Raw genomic sequence first — 23,238 nt, 5'->3', positions numbered from 1 at the left:
GTCTCCTTCACTGCACTCCACCAGAAGAGAGACTGTGTGTTTGATAAACATCACAGTGTTCTAAGCCTCATTATTTATACCAATGGTCACCAGAGGGGAGCACTGGACCCTCCACCACCACCATCATCATCATCATCATCATCATTATTTTTAAATTTGGTTTTGGAATGTATTTTATGACACTGTATGTTGTTGGAAGATTTAATACCATTGAATCGAAGGTAGAAAGGACTTTAGAGGTCAGTTAGTCATCATTTTTATCTATTATGTTTTGCTTTGGCAGACATAAAAATCAGTTTGTATGTTCTGACTCAAAACTGATGGTGAGCCAAAGGGTAGCTAGAAGGCAGGGAATCAAAAATCTACTCATAAAGAATTGAAGTTGTTTATAAGTTACCTTGGTATGTAAAAGTCCCTATGCCCTTCTAAAGACCAAGATCAAGAGTTAGAAGGGAACTTGTTTGGTCTTACCCACTTGCTTTTTACAGATCAGAAAACTGAGACCAAGAAAAGTGGAAATGACTTGTCTATGGCATATAAAGTGAAGCCAGTCCTCCAAACCCTTTCCACTACATTATTCAGCTTCCTTTTTTTTTATATCAAGTCTGAGGTGGAAACCTTGGTGCCCTCTAACTTGAAGTCTATATGATCCTAACATTTTATCCTTAGGGGTTGGTGGAGCAAGGTATTTATTATTCTCTCCATTTTATACAAAGAGAAATTGAATTACAGAGTTGCCCAAGGCTATTTAAGTATCCTAGGAACAGGGCTTTAGGGAGACTAAAAAAAATAAAAAAGTTCTAAGATTCCCATTCTGAAATGCCTGCCAATAGCATCTTCTTTACTGACAAAGGGCTACTGAGGTATTCCCATGTTTGATCCCAATTTTGTGAAGATTATAGGGGCATAAACTGAATCTAGTCCAACTCTCTCATGAAGAAACTGAGGACCAGGGAGTTTAAGTTTACTCAAGGTCACACAGGAGTTAAATATCAAAAATTTGAATTATAGAATATGTCCTTTGACTCCAAATTCCCTACTATTCTGAGGAAAAAAAGGAGTATAGAGAGAAACCTGAGAGAGTATTGGAACAAAAAGAAGGTGGGACTGAGGAGAAACAAACAACAGAGATGCTAAGATGTCTAATGAGTGGAGTCACTTACTCTAGAACATCCCGGTTGAACTGTTTCTTGCTGTTTCCCAAGAATTCTCCAATCATTTGTCTGCTAAGTCCCTTTCGCTGCAGGAGAAAATGAGCCACACCAATGGGAGTGTCGGGGATGAAGCCTCGGGAGATCAGGAACTGGATGCCCTTGTCTGGGTTTCTGAAATAGAGAAGAGGATAGTCAGCTAAAGTGTCTACCCTATCTTCAATCCTTCCCAAATCCAATAAACTCCCTCCTACCTGATCTCAGAAACACAATTTCAGAAGATGGAAAAGATCTCAGAAGACATTTTGTCCAACTCCAGTCTATACAGGAATCTCCACTACTCTCAGTCTCTCTGAATGTTACTCATGGTGACATTAGCTTTTGTGACTACAGTATCACATTTTTGTTTGTGTGTATATTTAAGTTACTATATTTAAGACCTTCCACATATCTCTTCAGACCAATTGCTGTTTAGCTATGCCTCCCCCAACTTGTACTTGTGAAGTTTATATTTTAGACTTTATATTTATCTCCATTAAATTTAATATATTGTAAGTGACCCAATGTTCTAATTTGTAAAGTTATTTTTGGAACCTGATGGACATTTGATTTGTTCAGTTTTAAGTCACCTGCAAATCTGATAAACTTACCATCAATGTACTTGCTTTAGTCAAGTAATTGACAATAATACTAAATAGCACAATATCAAAAGGCAGTTCCCTAGTATACTGTTTCAGAGATCTTCTAAGTTGACATGGAACTATACTTTAGTCTGGTCATCCAAGTCATACTCATGGGTATGCTAATAAATATTTAACAGCCAACTCTCCAGAAAAAGTGCTCCTGCCATACTTTTAAGTTTAATCTACATTGTTAACATTTTCTTCATTACTTTTTTAAGTCTAGAAATCAATAAATCAAGCCCTAATGTGTAGGAACATTTGCCAATTTCTAAGGTATGAATATTCAAATTAAAGTTTTAACAATCAGGCTTTTGAAAGCTGGTTCCATTTGGCTGCAGTACACTCTTGCCCTTATTTCCCCTTCTTAACTACTAGAATAAAGATTACTTCAAAAGTGTTGCTAAAATCAAGGCGAATAATAATCTACAGTCTTTCCCTAATCTATCCAAAATCACAGAATTTAAGAGTTGGAAAGGAACAAGTCTAGTAATCCTGTCTTAAAAAAAGAAATGAGGTTAGTATGGCAGGATTTAGCATATCAGTAATTAATTAATTAATAAAGTGCCTGATGTATAGCTGGATCTTAATAATTGCATGGTGATTAGTAACTTGTTCTTGATTAAGTTGTATTGATTCTTTGTGATCATCACCCCTTTTTTATAGATACTCCTTAACATCCCTTTAAGAATACATTTGAGATAGCAAGAGCCGATATGGCAAATAGAAGCCAGGAACTTCCCTGAGCTCTCCTCAGCTTTGCTCAGAAAAAAATATTAATCAAGTCTTACAATAGATTTTGGAGTGATAGAACACACAAAGAAATAGAGAAAATTAAATTTCCAGTTTGAGATATCTTGGAAGGATTACAGGAAGGGTATGTCTCACTTGGGTGTAGGGAGAGCATGGCCTAGTATAGATGGGTAGGGGGGGAAGGCAGCAGGAGGCTCTCAGTTGTTCAGATCAACTGCGGCCTTTAGATTCCAATTCAGCAGGCTAGCAACACAGCAGGTCAACTGAGAGACCTCCAAGCCCAGTGTGCAGCAGGCATGACTAGACCAGGCAACCCCAGCACAGTAGGGAAGCTGCTAACACCTGAGGTCCTTGCATGAGTAAGCTTCATGAGCAAGCCTCTGATTCCAAGACTAGGAAACTTCAAGTAGTGCTCCCCCATGGCCCAGGAGCAGAGCTTAACCTTAAAACCTCAGACCGGGGGAAACATGAATAAGCCACAGAAGAAAGCCCTAATCATAGAAAGCTACTATGGTGAAAAAAAAGATCAAAACACCATCTCAGAAGTGGAAATTGGAAAAAGACCTATATATGAAGTCTCAGAAGGGAATATGAATTAGTCTTAAGCCCAAAAAGTCCTTTTAGAAACAATCAAAAAGAATTTTAAAAATCAAGTAGAAAAATTGGGAAAAGAAATGAGATGTATATAAGAAAGATTCAATAGCTTGGAAAAGAAAACAAAAATTGACTGAAGATAACAATTCCTTTAAAAATAGAAATGTACAAATAGAAAAAGAAAACAACCCCTTCAAAATGGAATTAGATAAATGGAAAAAGAAAACAGCTTCAAAAATAGAATAGGGCAAATAGAAAAACAAAACAACTTAAAAATACAATTGGGAAAATGGAAAAGGAGATACAAAAGCTAATTGAAGAAAATAATTCCATGAAAATTAGAATTAGAAAGGTAGAAGATAAGGACTTTATGAGAAATCAAGAAAAAATGAAAAAACTGAAAGAAAATATAAAATATCTCATTGAAAACACAATTGACCTGGAAAATAGATCTAGGATAAAAAAAAAAGCCTGGACAACATCTTTCAAGAAATCATCAAGGAAAAATGCCCTGATAGTCTAGGACCAGAGAGTAGAATAGCCATTGAAAAAAAAATCTACTGATCACCTCCTGAAAGGAATCCTAAAAATGAAAATGCCAAGGAATATTATAGCCAAATTCTAGAATTATCAGTTAAAGGAGAATATCTTGAATTACAACCAAAAATCAACTAAATCTGCAACACTGAGCATAGTCTTTCAGGGAAAAAGATGGACATTCAATTAAATAGGGAACTTTCAAACTTTCATGATGAAAAGATCAAAGTTGAATTGAAAATTTGATCTTCAAATACAAAATGTGTAAAAAGATAAAGAGGAAATGAAAAAATATTATTCAATAAGACTAAACTGTATATATCCCTTCATGGCAAGATGATACATGTAACTCTTGAGAATCATATTTCTATTAGAAGGAATATCTTTAGATAGAAGGGGTGGGCATAAGTTGATTGTGATGTGATGATATAAAAAATTAAAGCATGAAAAAAGTATTGAATTAGGAAAAGAGGAAAGGGGGAGGCAGAATAGGGTAAACTATGTCACATGAAGAGGAGCAAAGGACCTATTACAATAGAGGGAAAGAAAGGAAGGATTGAGAATTGCTTAAATCTTACTCTCATCATATTTGGCTCAAAGAGGAATAACATACACATTCAATTGAGTTTGGAAATTTATCTTACCTTATAGGGAATTAGGAGGAGAAAAAGGGAAGGAGGAGCTGATAGAAGGGAGGGCAGATTGCAGGAGGTGGTCAAAAGCAAAACACTGATGAGGAGGGACTGGGTGAAAATAAAATGGAGAGTAATACAGAGTGAGTAAACATAATTGTGAATATGATTGGAATGAATTCTCCTTAAAACAGAAATGGATAGCAGAGTAGATTAAAAAACAGAATTCTACAATATGTTGCTTATAAGATACACATTTGAAGCAGAGAGATACACCTGGAGTAAGGATAAAAGGTGGAAGCAGAACATAATATGCTTCAACTGAAGTAAAAAAAAAAAGGAGGGGAAGCAATCCTGATCTCAGACAAAACAGAAGCAAAAATAGATCTAATTTAAAAGGCTAAGGAAAGATACTACATCTTCCTAAAAGGTACCATAGACAATGAAGTAATATCAATACTAAACATATATGTACCAAGTAGCATAGCATCCAGATTCTTAGAGAAGTTAAATGAGCTAGAGGAAGACATAGACAACAAAACTATACTACTGGTAGAACTATACTCAAATTCTCTTACTCAGAAGTAGATAAATTTATCCATAAAATAAACAAGAAAGAAGTAAAGGAAGTGAATAGAATGTTAGAATTTCTGGAGAAAACTGAATGGGGATAGAAAGAAATATACCTTTCTCTCAGAAGCATATGTCACCTACACAAAAATTGACCATGTATTAGGGCATAAAAATGTCACAATCAAATGCAGAAAGGCAGAAATTTTGACAAACACATTCAAAAATTTTGAGGGCAATTAAAGCTAAGCTCATTAGCTTATAGTTTGCAAACTCTACTTGCTTACTATGCCTTTTTAAAATTAGGCAACATTCATCCTTCTGCAGTGGCACCTCTCTTGTTCTTGATCACTAATAGCAGTGATTCCAGCTTAGTTGTTCCACCTGCCACTTCTAGGATAAAATTCTTCTGGCCCTGGTAACCTATCTCCCCCTCTCCCTCCCTCTCCCCCTTCCCTATTCACAGCTAAGACCCTCTTCTGATTACTATAAATTCTTCTGAAATATTCAGAGCCCATTCCCCATTACCCCAGTCATCTCTGACAACTTCTAGCTTCTTCCTCTTGTTTTACTTACTGTCTCTGAGAAAATTTGTTTTCCCATACTTCTCCTCCCTCTTCTATTCAATCACCATCCTTCCCACCAAGAGACTCTTCCCTTTAAGACACATTTCCTTCTCAGGCAAACTCTAAGCCCATATCTGCTTGAATGGGAATTGAGAAAAGGATATTCCAGCTTCCCTAAGAAAGGCAATGAAGTGGAGCTACCAGATGAGGCCAGGCATTAGGCATGAAGCCTACTACTCGGAGAGGTGATGAACTCAATGAGAATGAGATATATTGTCAGAGTCAGATTGGGAATTATAAAATGTTTATAACAATGTAGAGTAAGGGAGTAGAGAAGAGCTAGGGATAGTGTTATCTCCTCTTGTTATCTCCCTTTGAAACCAATCTCTGTTCCCATTTCTGGCCTTCAGTATTCTCACTTGGAAAGAGAAATGGGGAAATATATCAGACATCTCCCTGTCACTGTTCCTACAAATTGATGGGAAAACCTCTGTTACATTTCAGAAATTTGGTAGATTTCTAAAAGAATCTTCTTTCTTCATCACCACTTCTGACCAGAGTCTCTCCCTCCTCTCTCAGTCTCCATCTCTCTTGCTCCTATATCTCAATAGGCAGTTATCACCTCAACTCCTAGGCTTTATATTAATAAAGGAAACTGGGAGGAAGGGTAATTTAGAAGACAGAGAAGTTAGCCTAGCAGGGAAAATAAGGAAAGAGGAAGAGGGAAACAATCATCCACCTTAGTTACTTTGACTTCTACCATCTATCCTTTTAAAAACCTACTCCAATTCTTTCATATAAATGATGAGGAAACTAAGGTGCTCTTAGAAAGTATTTCAGAATCAGGTTTCTATTATTCTATCTGTGGAAGCAGAGAGAAGAGAAATGTGTGTGAGATTGAGCCCTGGATGATCCCAGGTGTCTGATTTCATATTTAAAAGAAGGAAATAGGGGCAGCTAGGTGGCATAGTGGATAAAGCACCAGTCCTGGAGTCAGGAATACCTGGGTTCAAATCGGATCTCAGACACTTAATAATTACCTAGCTGTGTGGCCTTGGGCAAGCCACTTAACTCTGTTTGCCTTGCAAAAAAAAACCTAAAAAAAAAAAAAAAGAAGGAAATATCTGACCACCGAGTTGTATGTTGATATGAAAAGGGGGTGAGATTTTTGTTTTGTTTTCTTTTTAAAAGAGAACCACAAGTAAAATATTTTGTCATATTTAGAAATGGTCTGGCCTCTTCAATAAACTCCAGGGAGTCACTTCAACTTACAGGATAAAATATAAAATTCTTTCTTTGGCATTTAAATCCCTTCATAACCTGGTCCTTTCCTACTTTTCCCTCTATATCCACCCAAATTGGTCTGTTTGCTATTCCTCCCACCTGGAACTGCACCTTGTCTTTGTCCCTTGTTATGGATTGTCTGGAAATGCATTCTTTTTTTACCTCTACCTTCTAATTTTCTTCAAGACTAATTTTCTTATTATTTTACCTTGTTAGAAAATAAGTTTCTTGAGAGCAGTCTTTGTTTATGCCTTTGTGTATAACCCCAGTTTTTGCTATGGTGCTTGCATTTAGTAAGTGCTTAATAAAATGCTTGCTGATAGACTCAATTTTCTTCTGAATTTCAGTTCCACTTTAAAATATACATATAACTTTTGTGGATGCTTTTTAAAAAAATCCACAACATTGCTATCACTTTATAAGTCTCATTTTTCTCTTCCTGCCCTCTCCCCACCCCCCAATCTCTCCCTTATAAAGAAGAAGTAATTAAAACAAATCAACACATTTGTCATGCCTCACAATGGAAGGCAAAGTGATTTACTATCTCTTTGAAAGTGAAGCTTTCTGACTAGCTATGTGCATATATGCTATATGCATGCATATAGTGACAGTCCAGGCTAGCATGCTCCTGTCTCTGAAATAGATTTGTGCTCATTTCTTCCCTACTTCCTCCTATTTCCTTTCTCTTCCCCTCTCAAGTTTTTTTTTTCCTTTCTCCCTTCTTGTATTCCTTCTCACCAACATATGTTCTCTGGCTATATGTCATCTCATTCATTCTGTCTTTCTCTGGTTTCTGTGCCAAATCCCTTCCTAGTTTCTCTCTTTTTCCCTCATTAAAAAAATAACAACCATTAAATAAGAGCACTTCCATATACATGGTAGAACAGAGAGAAAGTGTTATATACATGTGGTTTTTCTTTAAAATATTTATTAAAATTCAACATGTCATTTTTAAAACTATCTTACTGGTCTGTGATTCCTTAATCTTCCTTCTTTTCTCTTCTATACATTTAAAAATATATTCCCATAACCCTCTTGCCTTTTTTTTTGACAAAACTACCTTTAGCTCCTTCCCAACTTCCACCTTCTGCACTATGAAAAAAAGAAAATCAAAAGCCTTTGTAAAAAATCTGCAGAGTCAAATAAAATAAATTGTTTACAAAATTTTTGAGTCTCATGCTTCTATCTGTAATCCTCTTTACCCCTTTTTTTAACTCCCATCTGTCTTTCAGAAATTCCAACTAGCTTCCTCTGTTATCTCATCTTCCTAATCTTCCCTTTCATATAATTATGAACTTCTAGAGCTAAAAGGATCTATAGCATCATGGGAAAACAGAGGTCCACATAGGTGAAGTGACCAGTCCAAAGTCACAGTTTGCTGTGCCAGAGCTTGAACTCAGGTCTTTTGATTTCTAGTCCAGTGTTCTTTCTACTAAATCTTGCTTTCCTTTTCCTTATCTTCTTTCTTCCTTTTTTATTCTCTAGCCCTCAGTCACTTTCCCTGTCCCAATCTAAGCTAAGGAGAAGTTCAGGAGGTAGGTAGGACCTGGTGAGGGGTTGAGGAAAAGGGGAGCAGGCCCCATGACTCACATGTTGAAGAGGTTGAGGCCGATGCGGTAGAGCCTCTTCCGAAGGGTGTCAGTAGAGAGTGTGGGGGATTTGCAGCTGGCTGGGTTCTCGCAGTGGTATCGGGGCAGGCTCAGGATCATAGCCTGGAGGGCCTCCTTTGAGGCTGACACCTCTGAGCTTGACTTGGCAGATTTGGTGGAAGTGCTGCTGCTGCTCAGCTGCTCAGAGTTGTCACCAGTCTCTATTTCACCCCCTTTGAGTGACCCCCCTACCTCCTCTTCCTCCTCCTCTTCTTCACCCATTGCCCCCTCAGCCGCCTGCCCATTTGTATCCATGGTCCCAACAGCCCCAACTTCAGTCCATGGAGGCCCAGTACTTGAAGCTGATGAAGTCACAACAGGGGAGGTCAGAACCTCAGCTCCCCCTGCCTCCTCCACCTCCCCTTTGCCAGCTGTTGGGACCAGGCCAGCCTGAGGCTCTTGCCCTCCCAGGCAGTTGGCCACAGAAACAGCTGTGGAGGAGACAGAGATGTTCTTACTGGCAATCTGCACTGTGACATCTCGGAAAGCCATCATGAGGGTGCTTCTGCTTTTGGCCAGCCCACCCCCTGACCCACTGCCCTCTTCCTCCTCCTCCAGGTTCAGTTCTCCAGTTTCCTCCTGCTCCTTAAGTTCAGTCTCCAGACCTGGAGGCCCCATCCCTCCAGCATGGAAAGTCTCATGGATCTGGTAGGAGCCCCCTTCCTGGAGGGAGCACATAGTCTTGAGGCTCCAGGTGCTGAGAGCATCATCTATGGATTTGGCCAGGGATTGGACTTGCTCCGTGAAGGAATCTTCAAGCTCCGTGAGTGTGCCTGTGATGGTGGCTGGCAGAGATGGAGAGCGGACCAGGGGCAGCCCCATCAGTCCATAGCCCTCCATCAGAGCCTTCTCTGCTGCAAAAGTCTCTGGATTGGGGACCCGCATCTTGCGCAGAGAGATGCGCCGAGGGAGTCGGCTCTCAAGCAATGAGTTGCGAATCTTCTCGAAGTTCTTGCTAAGCTGATATTGGCGGAAGGCTGTCTGAATGGTGCAAGCTGCTCGCCGTGACACCAAGTGGCCTCCGTATTTGTGTTCTAGCATTTCAATCTGCAACACAACACAAAGGAGAAAGAAAGTGGTTGGTGTGGCATGGTAGGATTTGGGTACCCAGAGAAACATCAATCCCCCCCCCACACACACACACACACCTTAGGCTAGCTAGCTTTGCAGAGTACCAGAAGCAATGAGAAATTATCATTGGAGTGAAATGTTTTGCCAAACTTTGACAATGTCCAGGCAATACCAACTAGGACTTTCAAGGAGCAAGTCTAACAATCTCCAGTCAGTGGGAAAAAAATAAATGTCTATGATTCTATGATAGTAGGCAGGGTTCCTGGAGTAGTGGAACCACTAGGGGTAAATATTCTAAGAGCTGATATGTCCAGCATATTGTCAGCTAAGGGTGTGAACCAGATAGCAGACAGGAAGGAAAGGAACCTTCTTAGGAATTGAGCAATTGTTGCTGTTCATGGTTGTTGACTCCATCTGGAAATTGCTGGTTCCCTCAGTGGCCACTAGACAAGTGACTGATTGCCCTCTGGAGCAATATAATCCAGACTAAATCTGGTTTCTCTGAGAAAGCTAACAGTTATTCAAAGGTAAACCTAAGATTTATCACTGGAAAGAGGTTCTTTGGGGTCCAAAAGAAATAAGATTAAAGGGAAAAGATTGGGGGGGGGGGAGGTACAGTAACATCCCTAAGATGACTTAACCTCAGTCAAAATTATTTTGCAAGTGAAATGTCTTAAGTTCCCTGCAGTCTCCACTTTTATCCCTTCTCCACCTCAGAAGACCAGGTTCTATGCTCTCTCTTATCCCCCTTATGAATACTTGTTTTAGAAAGGGACCACTCAATCATACTAAATGTTAGAGCTCCTTGGAACATGAAGATTTCAGGGGGTCTACGAATTTGGATAGAAAAAATAATGACATTTTTATTTTCACTAACCTCTAACTAAAATTCAGCATTTTCTTCAATTATGAATATAAGCAATAAAACATTCTCCTGAAGAGTGGTCTATAGATTTCAATAGACCTCCAAAGGGCTCTATGATATAAAAGTAAAGAAAATGACTCTATTTACTAATAAGAAAACTGGACCCAGAAAGGGGAAGGGCAACAACATATAACAAATAAATAACAAATAAGGAATGCTAACTGAAGTCTTCTGACTGTAAATTCAAGCCTCTTCCCACTGTACCAGAAAGCCATTCCTTTCAGAAGTAATTAAATTGAAATAGAGGACAACCTTTAAATCAAATGCCTAAATTTGACATTTCAGGCAATAATCATCGGCCATGGGGGAAATTTTTCTTGTGGGGAGGGGACTTGCTTAGGGTAAATGGTGGAATGGTGAAAGGGAAGAAACTAATCGATTTGACAAGATCACAGGGCAGACTTCTGTTAGGAGGGCAACCCCTCACTTAGAGCAATCAGTCAACAAATGTTTATTAAGCATCTAATATGACACAGAGCTGATAGAAATATGTCCTGGCATCTTGCTAAAAGAACACAGGCAATTTCTCTCTTTGCTTCCCTTGACTATCTCTAAAATGAATGGCAACAGAAAGTTCAGGGTGACCTGTCCCACAATCTACAATACAAAAGTAAGTTGTAAAACAGTTAGGTTTTCTTTTTTGTTGACCCAGTGCCTCTCTTCCTTGGACTTCTAAACCAAAGTGCAGCAAAGGGGGACAGGGAGTGTCTTTGTCTCAACCCAATCTTTACCAGTCATGCTGGTGACTCATAGGTGACACATGGCAGTGCTACTTATGTACAACCAAAAAAAGAGTTGAAAGACTAAACCCTGGTCTCTCATGTAGAGAAGGGATTTGAAATGCTGTTGTTTAGTCATGTTCATGACCTCATTTGGGATTTTCTTGGCAAAGATGCTAGATTATTTTGCTATTTCCTTTTCCAGCTCATTTTACAAATGAGGAAATTGAGGCAAACAGGGTTACATGATTTGCCTGGGGTCACATAGCTAGCAAGTCTGAAACCAGATTTGTACTGAGGAAGATGAGTCTTCTGACACTAGGACAGGCTCTCTATCCATTGTGTCACCTAGCTATATTTTCTAGATCTCTAGAATCTAGTCTTGTAGCAAGGGGAGGAGAACGATTTTCTTGCAACATTAGTTCTGAGAACTACTTCAAATTGTGTAACCCCCAATTTAAGAGTTTCTGAAAACAAGAGTTCAGTCACTGAATGTCTAGGGAGAGATTTCCTAGGAGCAGCATTATCCTTGGAGAAAGAAGAGGCTTGGCACAGTTCCTGCAGAGTGGTCTACTTGGTGAAAAAGCCAAGGAAATACTAAAGCAATATAGCTTCCACAGAAAGGAGATTGCTTGTTCAGCAGCCACCAAAATATGTTTTGCTCCTAGGACCTGGGGAGTCTAAACCATAGAGTGATGCCAAGTCTTTGTAGTGATTGTTTAGAACTCTGGAAAAGAGGGCTTCCTTGGAATGACAACATGGAGCCTGATAGCAATTCCTCAGGAAATCTCTAGTCTCTGCTAGGTTAGATTCTAGGATCATGCTTCCATAAAGAATTCAAAGTCATATCAATCTGGGACACTATTACACTGTTGGTGGAGCTGTGAACTCATCCAACCTTTCTGGAGAGCTATTTGGAACTACACCCAAAGGGCAACAAAAATGTGCATACCCTTTGACCCAGCAATACCACTACTGGGTCTATATCCTGAAAAGATGAAGAAAAAGGGTAAAAACATTACTTGTACAAAAATATTTTTAGCAGCCCTATTTGTGGTGGCAAAGAATTGGAAATCAAGTAAATGTTCTTCAATTGGGGAATGGCTTAGCAAATTGTGGTATGTATGTCATGGAATACTATTGTTCTATTAGAAACCAGGAGGGATGGGATTTCAGGGAAGCCTGGAGGGATTTGCATGAACTGATGTTGAGTGAGATGAGCAGAACCAGAAAAACACTGTATACCCTAACAGCAACATGGGAGTGATGATCAACCTTGAAGGACTTGCTCATTCCATCAGTGCAACAATCGGGAGCAATTTTGGGCTGTCTGCAAAGGAGAGTGCCATCTGTATCCAGATAAAGAGCTGTGGAGTTTGAATAAAGTTCAAGGACTATTCCCTTTAATTTAGAAAGACACAGATACCTTATTGTCTGATCTTGTTACCTCTTAGACTTCTTGTCTCTTCTCTAAGGATATGATTTCTCTCTCATCACACCCAATTTGGATCAAGGTACAACATGGAAACAAAGTAAAGACTAAGAGATTGCTTTCTGTGGGGGGGGCGGAAGTAAGATTGGGGGGAAAATTGTAAAACTCAAATAATATCTTTAATAAAAATTAATAAAAAAGAATTCAAAGTCATATCGAGGAGGCAATCACCCATCCTGCCCATGTATGAAGTTGGCTAGCTTTGGCATGATGAAACCATTTGTGTATGTTATCAATCCTTTTCAAATAAGATTATAGATTTTAGAGCTGAAAAGGACAGTAGGAACTGCTCAAAGGAAGGACTGCATATAATGAGATGATAAAACAATGGACTAGAATCAGGAAGACCTAAATTCAAATCCAGCCCCAGACATGAATTAGTTGTGTGACCCTGAGCAAGTTACTTGACCTCTGTTTACTTCAGTTTTCCACATCTATACAATGGGAATAGCTATAGCATCCAACTCTTAGGGTTGTTGTGAAGATCAAATGAAAAAATATTTGTAAAAAATCTGGCATAGGGCGGCTAGGTGGCGCAGTAGATAGAGTACCGACCCTGGAGTCAGGAGTACCTGGGTTCAAATCCGGCCTCAGACACTTAATAATTACCTAGCGGTGTGGCCTTGGGCAAGCCACTTAAACCCCATTTGCCTTACAAAAAAAAAAAAAAAAATCTAAAAAAAAAAATCTGGCATAGTGCTTGATATGAGCAGGCACTATATAAATACTAGCTATTATTATTATTAAATATCTTTCATCGCTGTGGCTCCTGAGAACTCCCTCACCTTTTTAATCCCCCGGCACTATACCTTATATGATATATTATATAATATCTATATATCTATAGTATATATATATATATATATATATATATACACATATATATATATATATATATATATATATATAAATTAGTAACAGTGGCAGAAGTATCTGTGTGTTAAAGGGAAACCCCATACTCAATAGTCTTGTCAGTACATAGTTTTATCTATGGGCAGGCCCAGCATAGATATTTGCACACCTCATCCTTCAAGACAAATTTTCACCTTGCTCTATCCTTTTCCTACTATAAAAAATCTATTTTTAGGAATATGGTGATAAAATACCAAATTTCGTGTTTGTAACATACTCACAAAATGTCAGACTAGGTTGGGGAGAAGGGAGGGTACAGGGCAGGTCTTAGAGCTTATTTGGTTCATCCTCTGTACTTTATAAGATGAGAAAACTGTGGCCTTTAGCTTTACTTAGCTACGATTACATAGCTAGTTAATGACAATTAAAAACCCAGGCCTTCTGACTCCATTCTAGCAACTGAAAAAATTTAACATGTAATTCCCCTCTTCTCCTAATTACCTACCTATTAGATACTATTCTTTTTTTTGTCTTTTTTTTTTTTTTTAGGGTTTTGCAAGGCAAATGGGGTTAAGTGGCTTGCCCAAGACCACACAGCTAGGTAATTATTAAGTGTCTGAGACGGGATTTGAACCCAGGTACTCCTGACTCCAAGGCTGGTGCTTTACCCACTGCGCCACCTAGCCGCCCCCTATACTATTCTTTAAAAAATAAAAATCTTAACACAGAGGAGTAAAGCTCTAATCATAAAATCTCAGGTTTTAGGTAATTAAATAAAGAGTTATTTTGGAGGGGTGGGAACCAACCCCTGCAGTCACATTCCATCCATAGACATTCTTTGCCTATTTGGTCTATTTGGATGGCCAACTCTAGTCACCAATGAGATCCTGGGATATGTAAATATTCTTTTTAATGGCAATCCTTCATCTACCTTTGCTGAAACCAAGCCCCCAAATGAAGGTATGTCCTCCCAACCAAGCACTTAGATTTTCCCAGAGGTCAGTAAAGGGCTTAGACTTTTATAAATGCATTAGTTTAGAAAGCTTTTTTTCATCCTTGGAAGAAGAAAGACAACTGAATCATACACCTACTTTCTCTATATCTCTTGTTCCTACTGTAATATAAGATCTGAAGGAAACATAATCTAATCCAGATTATTTTCTGTCCTGCCTTTCCAACATCACTATCCTTCTGTTTCAGGCCCTTAAGGAAACCCCATAAGTAGAGGATATTCTTATCAGGTTGTTGAATAATGAGGTCGGCTATGAAATGTCTTTTGCTTCTTGAAAGGGAGGTAGGTGCCCATCCTGGGAATGTTTACGTTTCAACCCTATCTTGAGATGGGGAATGAAAGTTGAACCTTCATCTGAGATTAAATGAATTTAAGACCTATTACTTCTAGGTCTTGACCCTGTGACTAATTTCAGATTGGGGCAGCAGGTAGCTCTTGCCATCCAGAGACAGAACTGAATTTTGTGAATTGTTTGATCCATGACTATTAAGGGAGGAGGGTATCTGGGGTGAACCTGAACCTAAACCAAGAAGATATAGTTTCATCTTTGACCTTTTCTACTTGCTGCCTCTGTGATTTAGGACAAGTCAACTCATATCTCCTAGGTCCTCAAGCCCCTTCTCTGTAAAATGAGGGCATAGTACTGACTTTGGATCTTACCACCAAAATGTCCCATAGAAATATCAAAATCATTATGTATAAAGTAGAACTTAGTAAATGCTCCTTCAGATTCATTCATTTCTGCTGAGGTTATCAACTTTAGAAACCTCAGTTATACTTCATTCTCTCCTCTAATCCCTCCTTTCCTTTTCACCCCTGTCCCCATACCTCTAACTCAGTCATGCAGATACTATGCTCACAACATCTCTTGCTCTCATTTTCTCTCCCTTTATACTAGGAAGGAAGCATTTATTACCTGCTGTAAACTAAGTGCTTTAAAAACTATCATTTATTTAGTCCTCACAAGTACTATTACTATCCCCATTTTGAGTTGAGGAAACTGAGTCAAATAAACCATTAGTGACTTTCCCAGGGTCATGAAGCTAGTTAAGTGTCCAGGTTGGATTTGAAATTGACTTTGTGACTTGATATTTAAATTGCCAAGTCCTCCTGACTCCAGGTTCAACAGCACTATGTCCACTTCACCACCTAACTGATTCTAATGCTATATAACTAAATCAGGTCCATATCACTTCTTGTTTTAACTTCTACAATATCCTCCCACCTACAAATTAATCTGTTTGATTCTATTCTTTACCCCTTTCTTAACCATCCTTCATATAGCTGCCAGATTGATATCCCTATAAACCAAGTCTGATCTAGGGATTTGAACTGAGTCTTGAAGGAAGCCAAATAAGCCAGGGAAATCAGGAATTGGAAGCAAGAGCATTCCATTCATGGAGGATAGCTATGAAAAGGCAGAAAGCTGGACTATGGAATGGTTAGCACTTCCTAAATTCTTGTAAATTGACAATAGGGAGGCACAGGAGCTTATTTTGGGGAGCGGGAAGGGGGGTGGTGACTGACATAGGAGTAGTGACTGACATGGTTAGATCTGTGCTTTATGAAAATTACTTTGGCAGCTGAGCATAGAATGAATTGAAGTGAGGTCAGACTAGGGACAAGGAAACCAATCAGAAAGTTATGGCAGGAATCCAGGCATGAGGACTAAGATAAGGAAAGAACAGTGCTGGGGCAGTTTTTTGAGAAGAGGGAGAGTGATGATAGAAACATCATGAGGACAATAAAATGAGGATTGAGTGCAAGGGAGGAGTCAAGAATAATCCTAGGCTGCAAATTTAGGTGCCTGGGAGGATGGGAGTGCCCTCAAAAATAAAAAGAAAGTTGGAAAGAGAGGAGAGTTGTGTTGTGAGGAGGAGTTAATGAGTTTATGTTGAGTTTTAAGATGTCTGTGTGATATACAATTTGAGATAGTCAAGAAATGGCTGGGCTTGTGATACCAGAGCACAGGGGGACAGATTAAGCTATATAAAGAGATCTAAGAATCATCTGCAAAGAGGTGACAATTACATTTATGAGAGTTGATAAGATCACCAAATGAGATAGTATAGAGGGAAAAGAGATGAGGGCTGAGGACAGAACCTTGAGGGTATACCTACAGTGAGTGGATTGAGCCAAGGAGAAAGTTAGTCAGATGGGTAAAAGGAGAACTAGCAGTGTCATGAAAACCTATAGGAAAGAGAATTCAGAAGACAGTTATCTACAGTGAGTGTGAAAGAGGGAGAATGAAGATTGATAAAAGACCATTAGCTTTGGAAATTAAGAGATCACTGGCAGAGAAAGAGGAGGCAACAAATGGAGATGCTTCTTTCAAGGAGTTTAGCCTCAAAAGGGAGGACATAAGCAAGATTTCAGAGTTCATGATCAGGTAGATTCCTTGTGGGTGAAGCAAGATCAAAGGGATGACCACCTTTATATTGGGGTGGAGGAGTAGGTCATGGGGAATGAGTAAATCAATAAACTGGCTGGTTGGATTATTTGAGGGAGTATCAACCTCCAAAAATGAGAGCAGGAGTTGAGATGGAAAGAAAGACTGAGTTGCTGAACTCATTGAGGAAGGAAGAAGAGTATCTTTGAGGTCAATAGATAACTGGTACCAGAATTTATTCTGGATGGAGTGAACCTCAAAGGAGCAGTTACTAAGTAATGGTGGTAAGAGGCAGAATTTGGAAGTAGCAATAGTGAGGAAAGATAAGAGCTAGTAGGGGTATAAATTAAAGTGTAGGGGCGGCTAGGTGGCGCAGTGGATAAAGCACCAGCCCTAGAGTCAGGAGTACCTGGGTTCAAATCTGGTCTCAGACATTTAATAATTACCTAGCTGTGTGGCCTTGGGCAAGCCACTTAAACCCCATTTGCCTTGCAAAAACCTAAAAAAAATAAAAAAAAAATTAAAGTGTAACCAGAAGTAGAAAGTGGTGACCAGGGATACAACTTTATTAGGAAGGAGCCAGGTCTAAGTGAGAGTTAGAAGATGAAGAGATAGAAAAGTTTTAAGATAAAGGCAAATTTGCAAATTGCAGAGCAGTCATTTCAGGGAACACAATGAAAAGAGTGGGAAGGGTTTAGAATAGGGGTGAGGAGAAGGAAATAAGGAAGTAGGTAATCTGTGATAGACACTAGGCATTGTACAGTGACAGCAACATGGGAGGCAGAAGCTAGCAGGTCAAGGTGGGTCTGGACTGAGAATCAGAGAAAGCTTTGGGACAAAGATGGAGGCCAGGATATGGGGCTGATGCAAACTTTGAATCCAATGTTTCCTTCATGTCTTGGTTCAGGGACCACTTCCTGTTTAAACCCTTTCCTGGTTCCCCACATTGTGAATTGTTCTCTTTAAATTATCTTAAATTTACTATTATACATATGCATATTTTATTCTAAGAAGAATGTAAATTTCTTGAGACATAAAGCATATATTAATCTCTCGAGTGCCAGGGTTCCAAATACAAGCAAACATGATAGTCCCTAACCTCAAGGAATTTACATTCTAAGTAGAAGAAGACAAAACATGAAGCAGAGCTGGAAAGGGAATAGGGAGGATGCCCGTATTCTTGCTGAGGAGGAGGTGAAGTAAGGAAAATAAATTGAACTGGAAATGTTAAGTGTATGGATTTTTTTTTTTTTTTTGCTTTTACCTTCACCACTCTAGCATTTAGAATAGCACCTTGAATGGAAGTGCCATGGTACTTAATAATTGCTGGGCTATTGCCAGTCATCGTGACTCTTGTCTTGCCACTGAACTCCCATGACTCTGGAGAGAGTATTGAGCTGATGACTTTGCACATCTCTGCTTCACTTAAATCCAATTGACTCATTAGTAAAACATTACCTTCAGGATGTCATTGGCCATCTTCAAGTGCAAAGTATGAATAACCACTTAATAACTGCTTGTTGGATTAAATTGAATGACATTCCAAGACAGACCTTGGAATCTTGAGTATTGAAGTAGACATAGAAACAATGCATCTTTTGTTTATTAGTTCTACTTTAGTAAATATAGGCAAAAGTAAAATGTTATTTCTTAATTTGTATGTTTATTTATTTGTTTTTGCTCAAATAAGATAATATATTTAAAGTCTCAAAACTCCATATAAACGATAACTATTAAGGATAACTCTTCTTTTTGATGGCTATTAAACCAGCTAGCCAGCTTCCTGCTTCTCTCCAACTCAACCCCTCTTTGCAAGGTAAGGCTATATTCTCTATCCACAAACTTAATTCATGCTATTGAATGAGTAAACTTCTTTGTCTGCCCAGGTCCTCCCTATCCTTCAAGATTCATCTGAAAGTTGCCATGAAGAAAGGATTTAAACATAATAAAGTGTGATTTATATAAATGTGAGTTACTGAGTTGATTTCTCAATATCTGTTGCATTAATAATCAGTACCACATAGATAGTATTGGCCAAAGAATAGCTGATTAATCAACATCTTGCCAAAAAAAAAAACCCAAATGGAGTCGCAAAGAGTTGAGCACAACAGCAGAGACAACAGCTCTGTTTCCTTATCACACAACCCTTTGCAAACTATGTCATATTCCCACCATCCCACTGAGAGTTTTCTCTTAACTAGACTCCTTGAAGGAAAATAGTATTTACCATCATTCCTAGCTTCTAGTTGTGAGTTTTACACATAGCAGGTGCTTAAAGCTTGTTAAACTGAATTGAATTGACAAGGGCACCAATAATTTCCTAAATGTAGATTGAAAGATTGGTCTTTATTCTCAAGTAGTTTCTGATATCATTAACTACTTTCTCCTCTCTTTATTTCCATGAAACAAAACTCTTCTGGTTTTCTTCCTTTCCATATAAGTAATCTTCTGTCTTTTTCAAAAGATTTTTCTTCTTCTCAACCCTTCAAATTCACTGTTCCTAAAAATATTGTCATTGATCTTCTCTCCCCTCACTTTCCCTTGCCTTACTGATCTCATTAACCTCCAAGGCTTCAAAAATCAGATTCTCACAGATGATTTTCAAAACATTGTCTCATGCCTAATCTTCTCCCAATCTTTAGACCTACATTTCAAGTTTCCAACAGGACCTCTATCTCTGGATGTCCCACCTTTCCTTATGTTCTACAACCCATAAATCTGCTTCCCCTACTTTAGTCAGGGGCATCACCATCACCCAGTTACTTCTATTTGAAATTTTACTTTTAAAATGTTTCTCTCCTCTTCATTACTGCTTGTATCCAATATATTAATAATAGTAAATAGCAATTCACATTTATAGTCAGGCACAACAGTTGGAGATGTGACCTTAAAGTCACAAAGACTTGAATTTTCAAGTCCTGCCTACTCTGACATATTTTGTCTATGTGACCTTGGGTAAGTGATTTAAACTCCCTCACTGAACAAGCAGCTCTCTAAAGCTGAAAGTTATAGAAAAATGATTGATCTGCCCTAATAGAGGGAGTGTGTGCATGGAGAGTTTTCTACACCAGTAAAATCACAGGTCTGGACATATACATACATATATATATATATATATATATGTATATATATATATACATATATATATATATATATAGTAGTTCTCTACCTTTGTCCAAATATAGGCCGAAGAATGGAATTAATTAATCAACAAACATTTATTAAGTACCTTCATATGTGTCAGGCACTGTCCTAGGTAATAAGGATATAAATATTAAAAAGTGAAACAATCCCTACTCTCAACAAGCATAAATAAAAATGTGTCTATATAAAGAGGTAGATGGCAAGATAGTATTGCTATTGAAATTACGGCAAACTGAGACAACAAAGTTCTGAGAATATTCAATTTATTGGTAAACCAGTAAAAGGGATCATTAGCTCCCCAACAAGCCAGAAGACTTTGAATGAAATCTGCTAGATCACTCTTGCAGGCCAAAACAAAAAGAGAGCAACCCCCCCTCCAAAAATAGAAAGCAACATCATAGATGGGGATAACAATATGATTGATTACAAAGCCTGAAACATAGGTGTGGGAGACAGTATGACTGGATGGAAATTGGGGATACAGGATAAGAAACTCCTCCTTCCACCATGTCTCCAGGAAATTCTGATTGATTTAGTTTATCTGAAAGATAACTGATGACATATAAGTAACAGATTTCCTGTAATTGGTCATAGACACCTAGTGGTATAGATATAAAGATTTCTTTTAATAAGGATTTATAGGAAAACTCAACTTTTAAGTTTAGCTCAGAGAAAAAGATTGCATTTCCAAACCTAATGCAAAAACAAAGAAACCTGACTTAGTATGGAATCAGAATGGAATTAATTACAAAAAAATGGAGACAATATCAATTTGATTTTCTCAATAGTTAGATAGATCTTGTAGGTCTTCAAAGCACTTTCAAGACATGACTAAAACAACTGAACCACAACACCATCCAACCCCCAACAGCCCTGTGACATGAACAGTACAAATATTATCAATATTATTCTACAAATGAAGAAATTTTTTTCTTTCTTTTTTGTTTTTGCAAGGCAATGGGGTTAAGTGACTCGCCCAAGGTCACACAACTAGGTAATTATTAAGTATCTGGAGTCAGATTTGAATTCAGGTTCTCCTGATTTCAGAGTCAGTGCTCTATCCATTGTGCCATCTAGCTGCTCCAAGAAATTTTTATTATCCTTATATTACAGATGAGAAAACTGAGACTCTGAGAACTGTCAGAGGTAGTATTTGAACCCATGGTTCCTTGGACTAAATCCATCATTTGGTCCAATATTATATGCTGCTGCCAAGTTCTCCAGTTTCTTCCTACACAATATCTCTTACATGCCTCTCTTTTTCTATTTTTATTTCTGCTACCCTATTCCAAGCTCTCATTATCACTTGTCAACACTATTGCACAAAACTCCTAGCTGGTCTTCCTGTCTCCTCTTCCTGCCTCTTCTTCATCTTTCATGCCATGTCTATATCAGATCAAGTAACTCTGCTGAAAAATCTTTAATTGGCCTATTATTGACTATTACATGAAATTCAAACTCCTTTGCCTGACATTAGAGGCTTTCTGTTATCTGGCACCACTGGATTTTATGTTGCTGAATGTCCCTCTATATGTGCTATGCTCCAAAACCAGACTGTCTTCTACTGTATACATCCTATTCTATTCTACTTTCTGACCTCTGTTATCCTTTCCAACTGGGATATCATGCTCACTCTCATTACTGCCTATTGAAAGACTGAGCTCAAATACCATCTCCTCCATGAAGTCTTTCCTGATCCCCTCATACATTAACATCCATTTTCCCCTAAGACGTCACTTAAATTTTACTCATTCCTTCCCTCCCCACAATTAAATGGATGTTAAACTATATGAGAACAGGAACCAGATCTTATCTATGTTTGGTATATCCCCTAATATGTAGACAGTAATCTGTAGCTAGTAGATGCTTAATAAATATCTCTTGAATGGATTTCTTCATCATTCTTTCAAATTAAACATCACAAGATTTTTCTCTCATTCCTTTACCACAATTGCTACCTCAAAGGAAATATTATATCCATATCTTGTAGCTCCAGACTATGAGCCACAAGAAATGAATATAGTATTTCCTTTGAGGTAGACTATGGCTTGAACTGTCAGTTAGTCAATAGTTTTTATTTAGTTTAGCACAGTGACTGTACCAAGACCCAATTTGGAAACAAATTAGAACTAGAAGGGTTTTAGAAGACTGCATACCTTGAACTGCCTTTGAGATCTTCTAGGGCTAGACTACATTTGCCTGAGACATATGTGTCCTATGGAATCCTTGTATTATATGAAGCATGAATAGGAGTTCTCCTGATTACAGGGATTGGAGGTGAGAGGGACCTTTGAGATCATCTAGCTTGGATTTTATGGAACAAGAAACAAGATGCAGAAAAGGCAAGTGACTTGTCCAGAATCACAGAGCATCCATGCTAGCAGAACCAGTGGAAGTCTCATATCTCTGTTCAAGTGCTTTCTTTACTCATTACTACTTACAATTTCACATATCTGAAATACTTATTACGTGTCCTATTTGAGGTGATATGAAACTAGGTCTATTTCCCCCTTCCCACTATGGAGTTGTTCTATCTCCCCAAAACCTCCAGACTGACCTTCATGTGTCACTCCCAAAAATGTCCTGTTACCAAATTTGTTTTCTCAGAGTGGTCAAGTGTTTTGTCCAGGTTCCCACAATTAGTGGCAGAGCCAGAATTGGAACCCAAGTCATCTTAATCCTGGTTCAGTGTTTCTACTCTACTCCCCAGTCTCTGCTAGCATGCCCAATCCATCAGCTGCTGCTAGTGATCAAGGATGGGTGGCCTGGAATGCCTTGAGTACAAGGTTCTCCATAGGTATTTCAACCAAAACATTACAAACTCTTTTCACACTCACAGCCCTTTACCTTCACTTTCCCTCCTTGTCTGTGTCTCATAAGAACAAAGAGGCAGGGAATAGGACAGGGATTCAGATGAAATTCAGGGGAAGCCCATTATGCCAAAAGGATTCCCCCAGGAAAAGCAGACAATTTTACATACTGGGGGTCAAGGAGCTATAAATGGCATAACAGTCCCAGAAGAAAGTCTTTGGAGAAGTTTCAATAACAGTTGACATTTATTTGCTTGCCCTTGCAGATCCATAGGCCTCAGTTATTAATGTCTTACTCTTACAGAGTTCCTCATGACTCTTTGACTCAGCAGTTTCACAGATCATTGCCTATCTCTAGTTTTGTCCCACTTCTCGAACAAGTATCCAAGAAAACAGAATACAGAGATA

The 23,238-nt window shown here is 38.5% G+C and overlaps 1 protein-coding gene across 2 annotated transcripts in view; it reads right to left on the bottom strand.

Annotated features, from left to right (window-relative positions):
• Nucleotides 1-23,238, bottom strand: part of IQSEC3 (IQ motif and Sec7 domain ArfGEF 3) — a 143,713-nt gene that overhangs the window by 41,157 nt on the left and 79,318 nt on the right. Inside the window, exons 4-5 of one of the 2 annotated variants that reach the window (XM_074195192.1) lie at nt 8,358-9,463; nt 1,164-1,325 (exon numbers count right to left, since the gene is read on the bottom strand). In XM_074195192.1, the coding sequence (XP_074051293.1) occupies nt 1,164-1,325; nt 8,358-9,463 (1,268 nt within the window). Of the gene's footprint in view, nt 1-1,163; nt 1,326-8,357; nt 9,464-23,238 lie in introns of those variants that run through there. The other variant, XM_074195193.1, reaches the window with a different exon arrangement.

The sequence above is a fragment of the Macrotis lagotis genome, chromosome 7, assembly GCF_037893015.1.
Source record: "Macrotis lagotis isolate mMagLag1 chromosome 7, bilby.v1.9.chrom.fasta, whole genome shotgun sequence".
Lineage (NCBI taxonomy): Eukaryota > Metazoa > Chordata > Mammalia > Peramelemorphia > Peramelidae > Macrotis > Macrotis lagotis.
The sequence above is the reverse complement of the archived record's forward strand: the minus strand, read 5'-3'. Positions and strand labels throughout refer to the sequence as shown.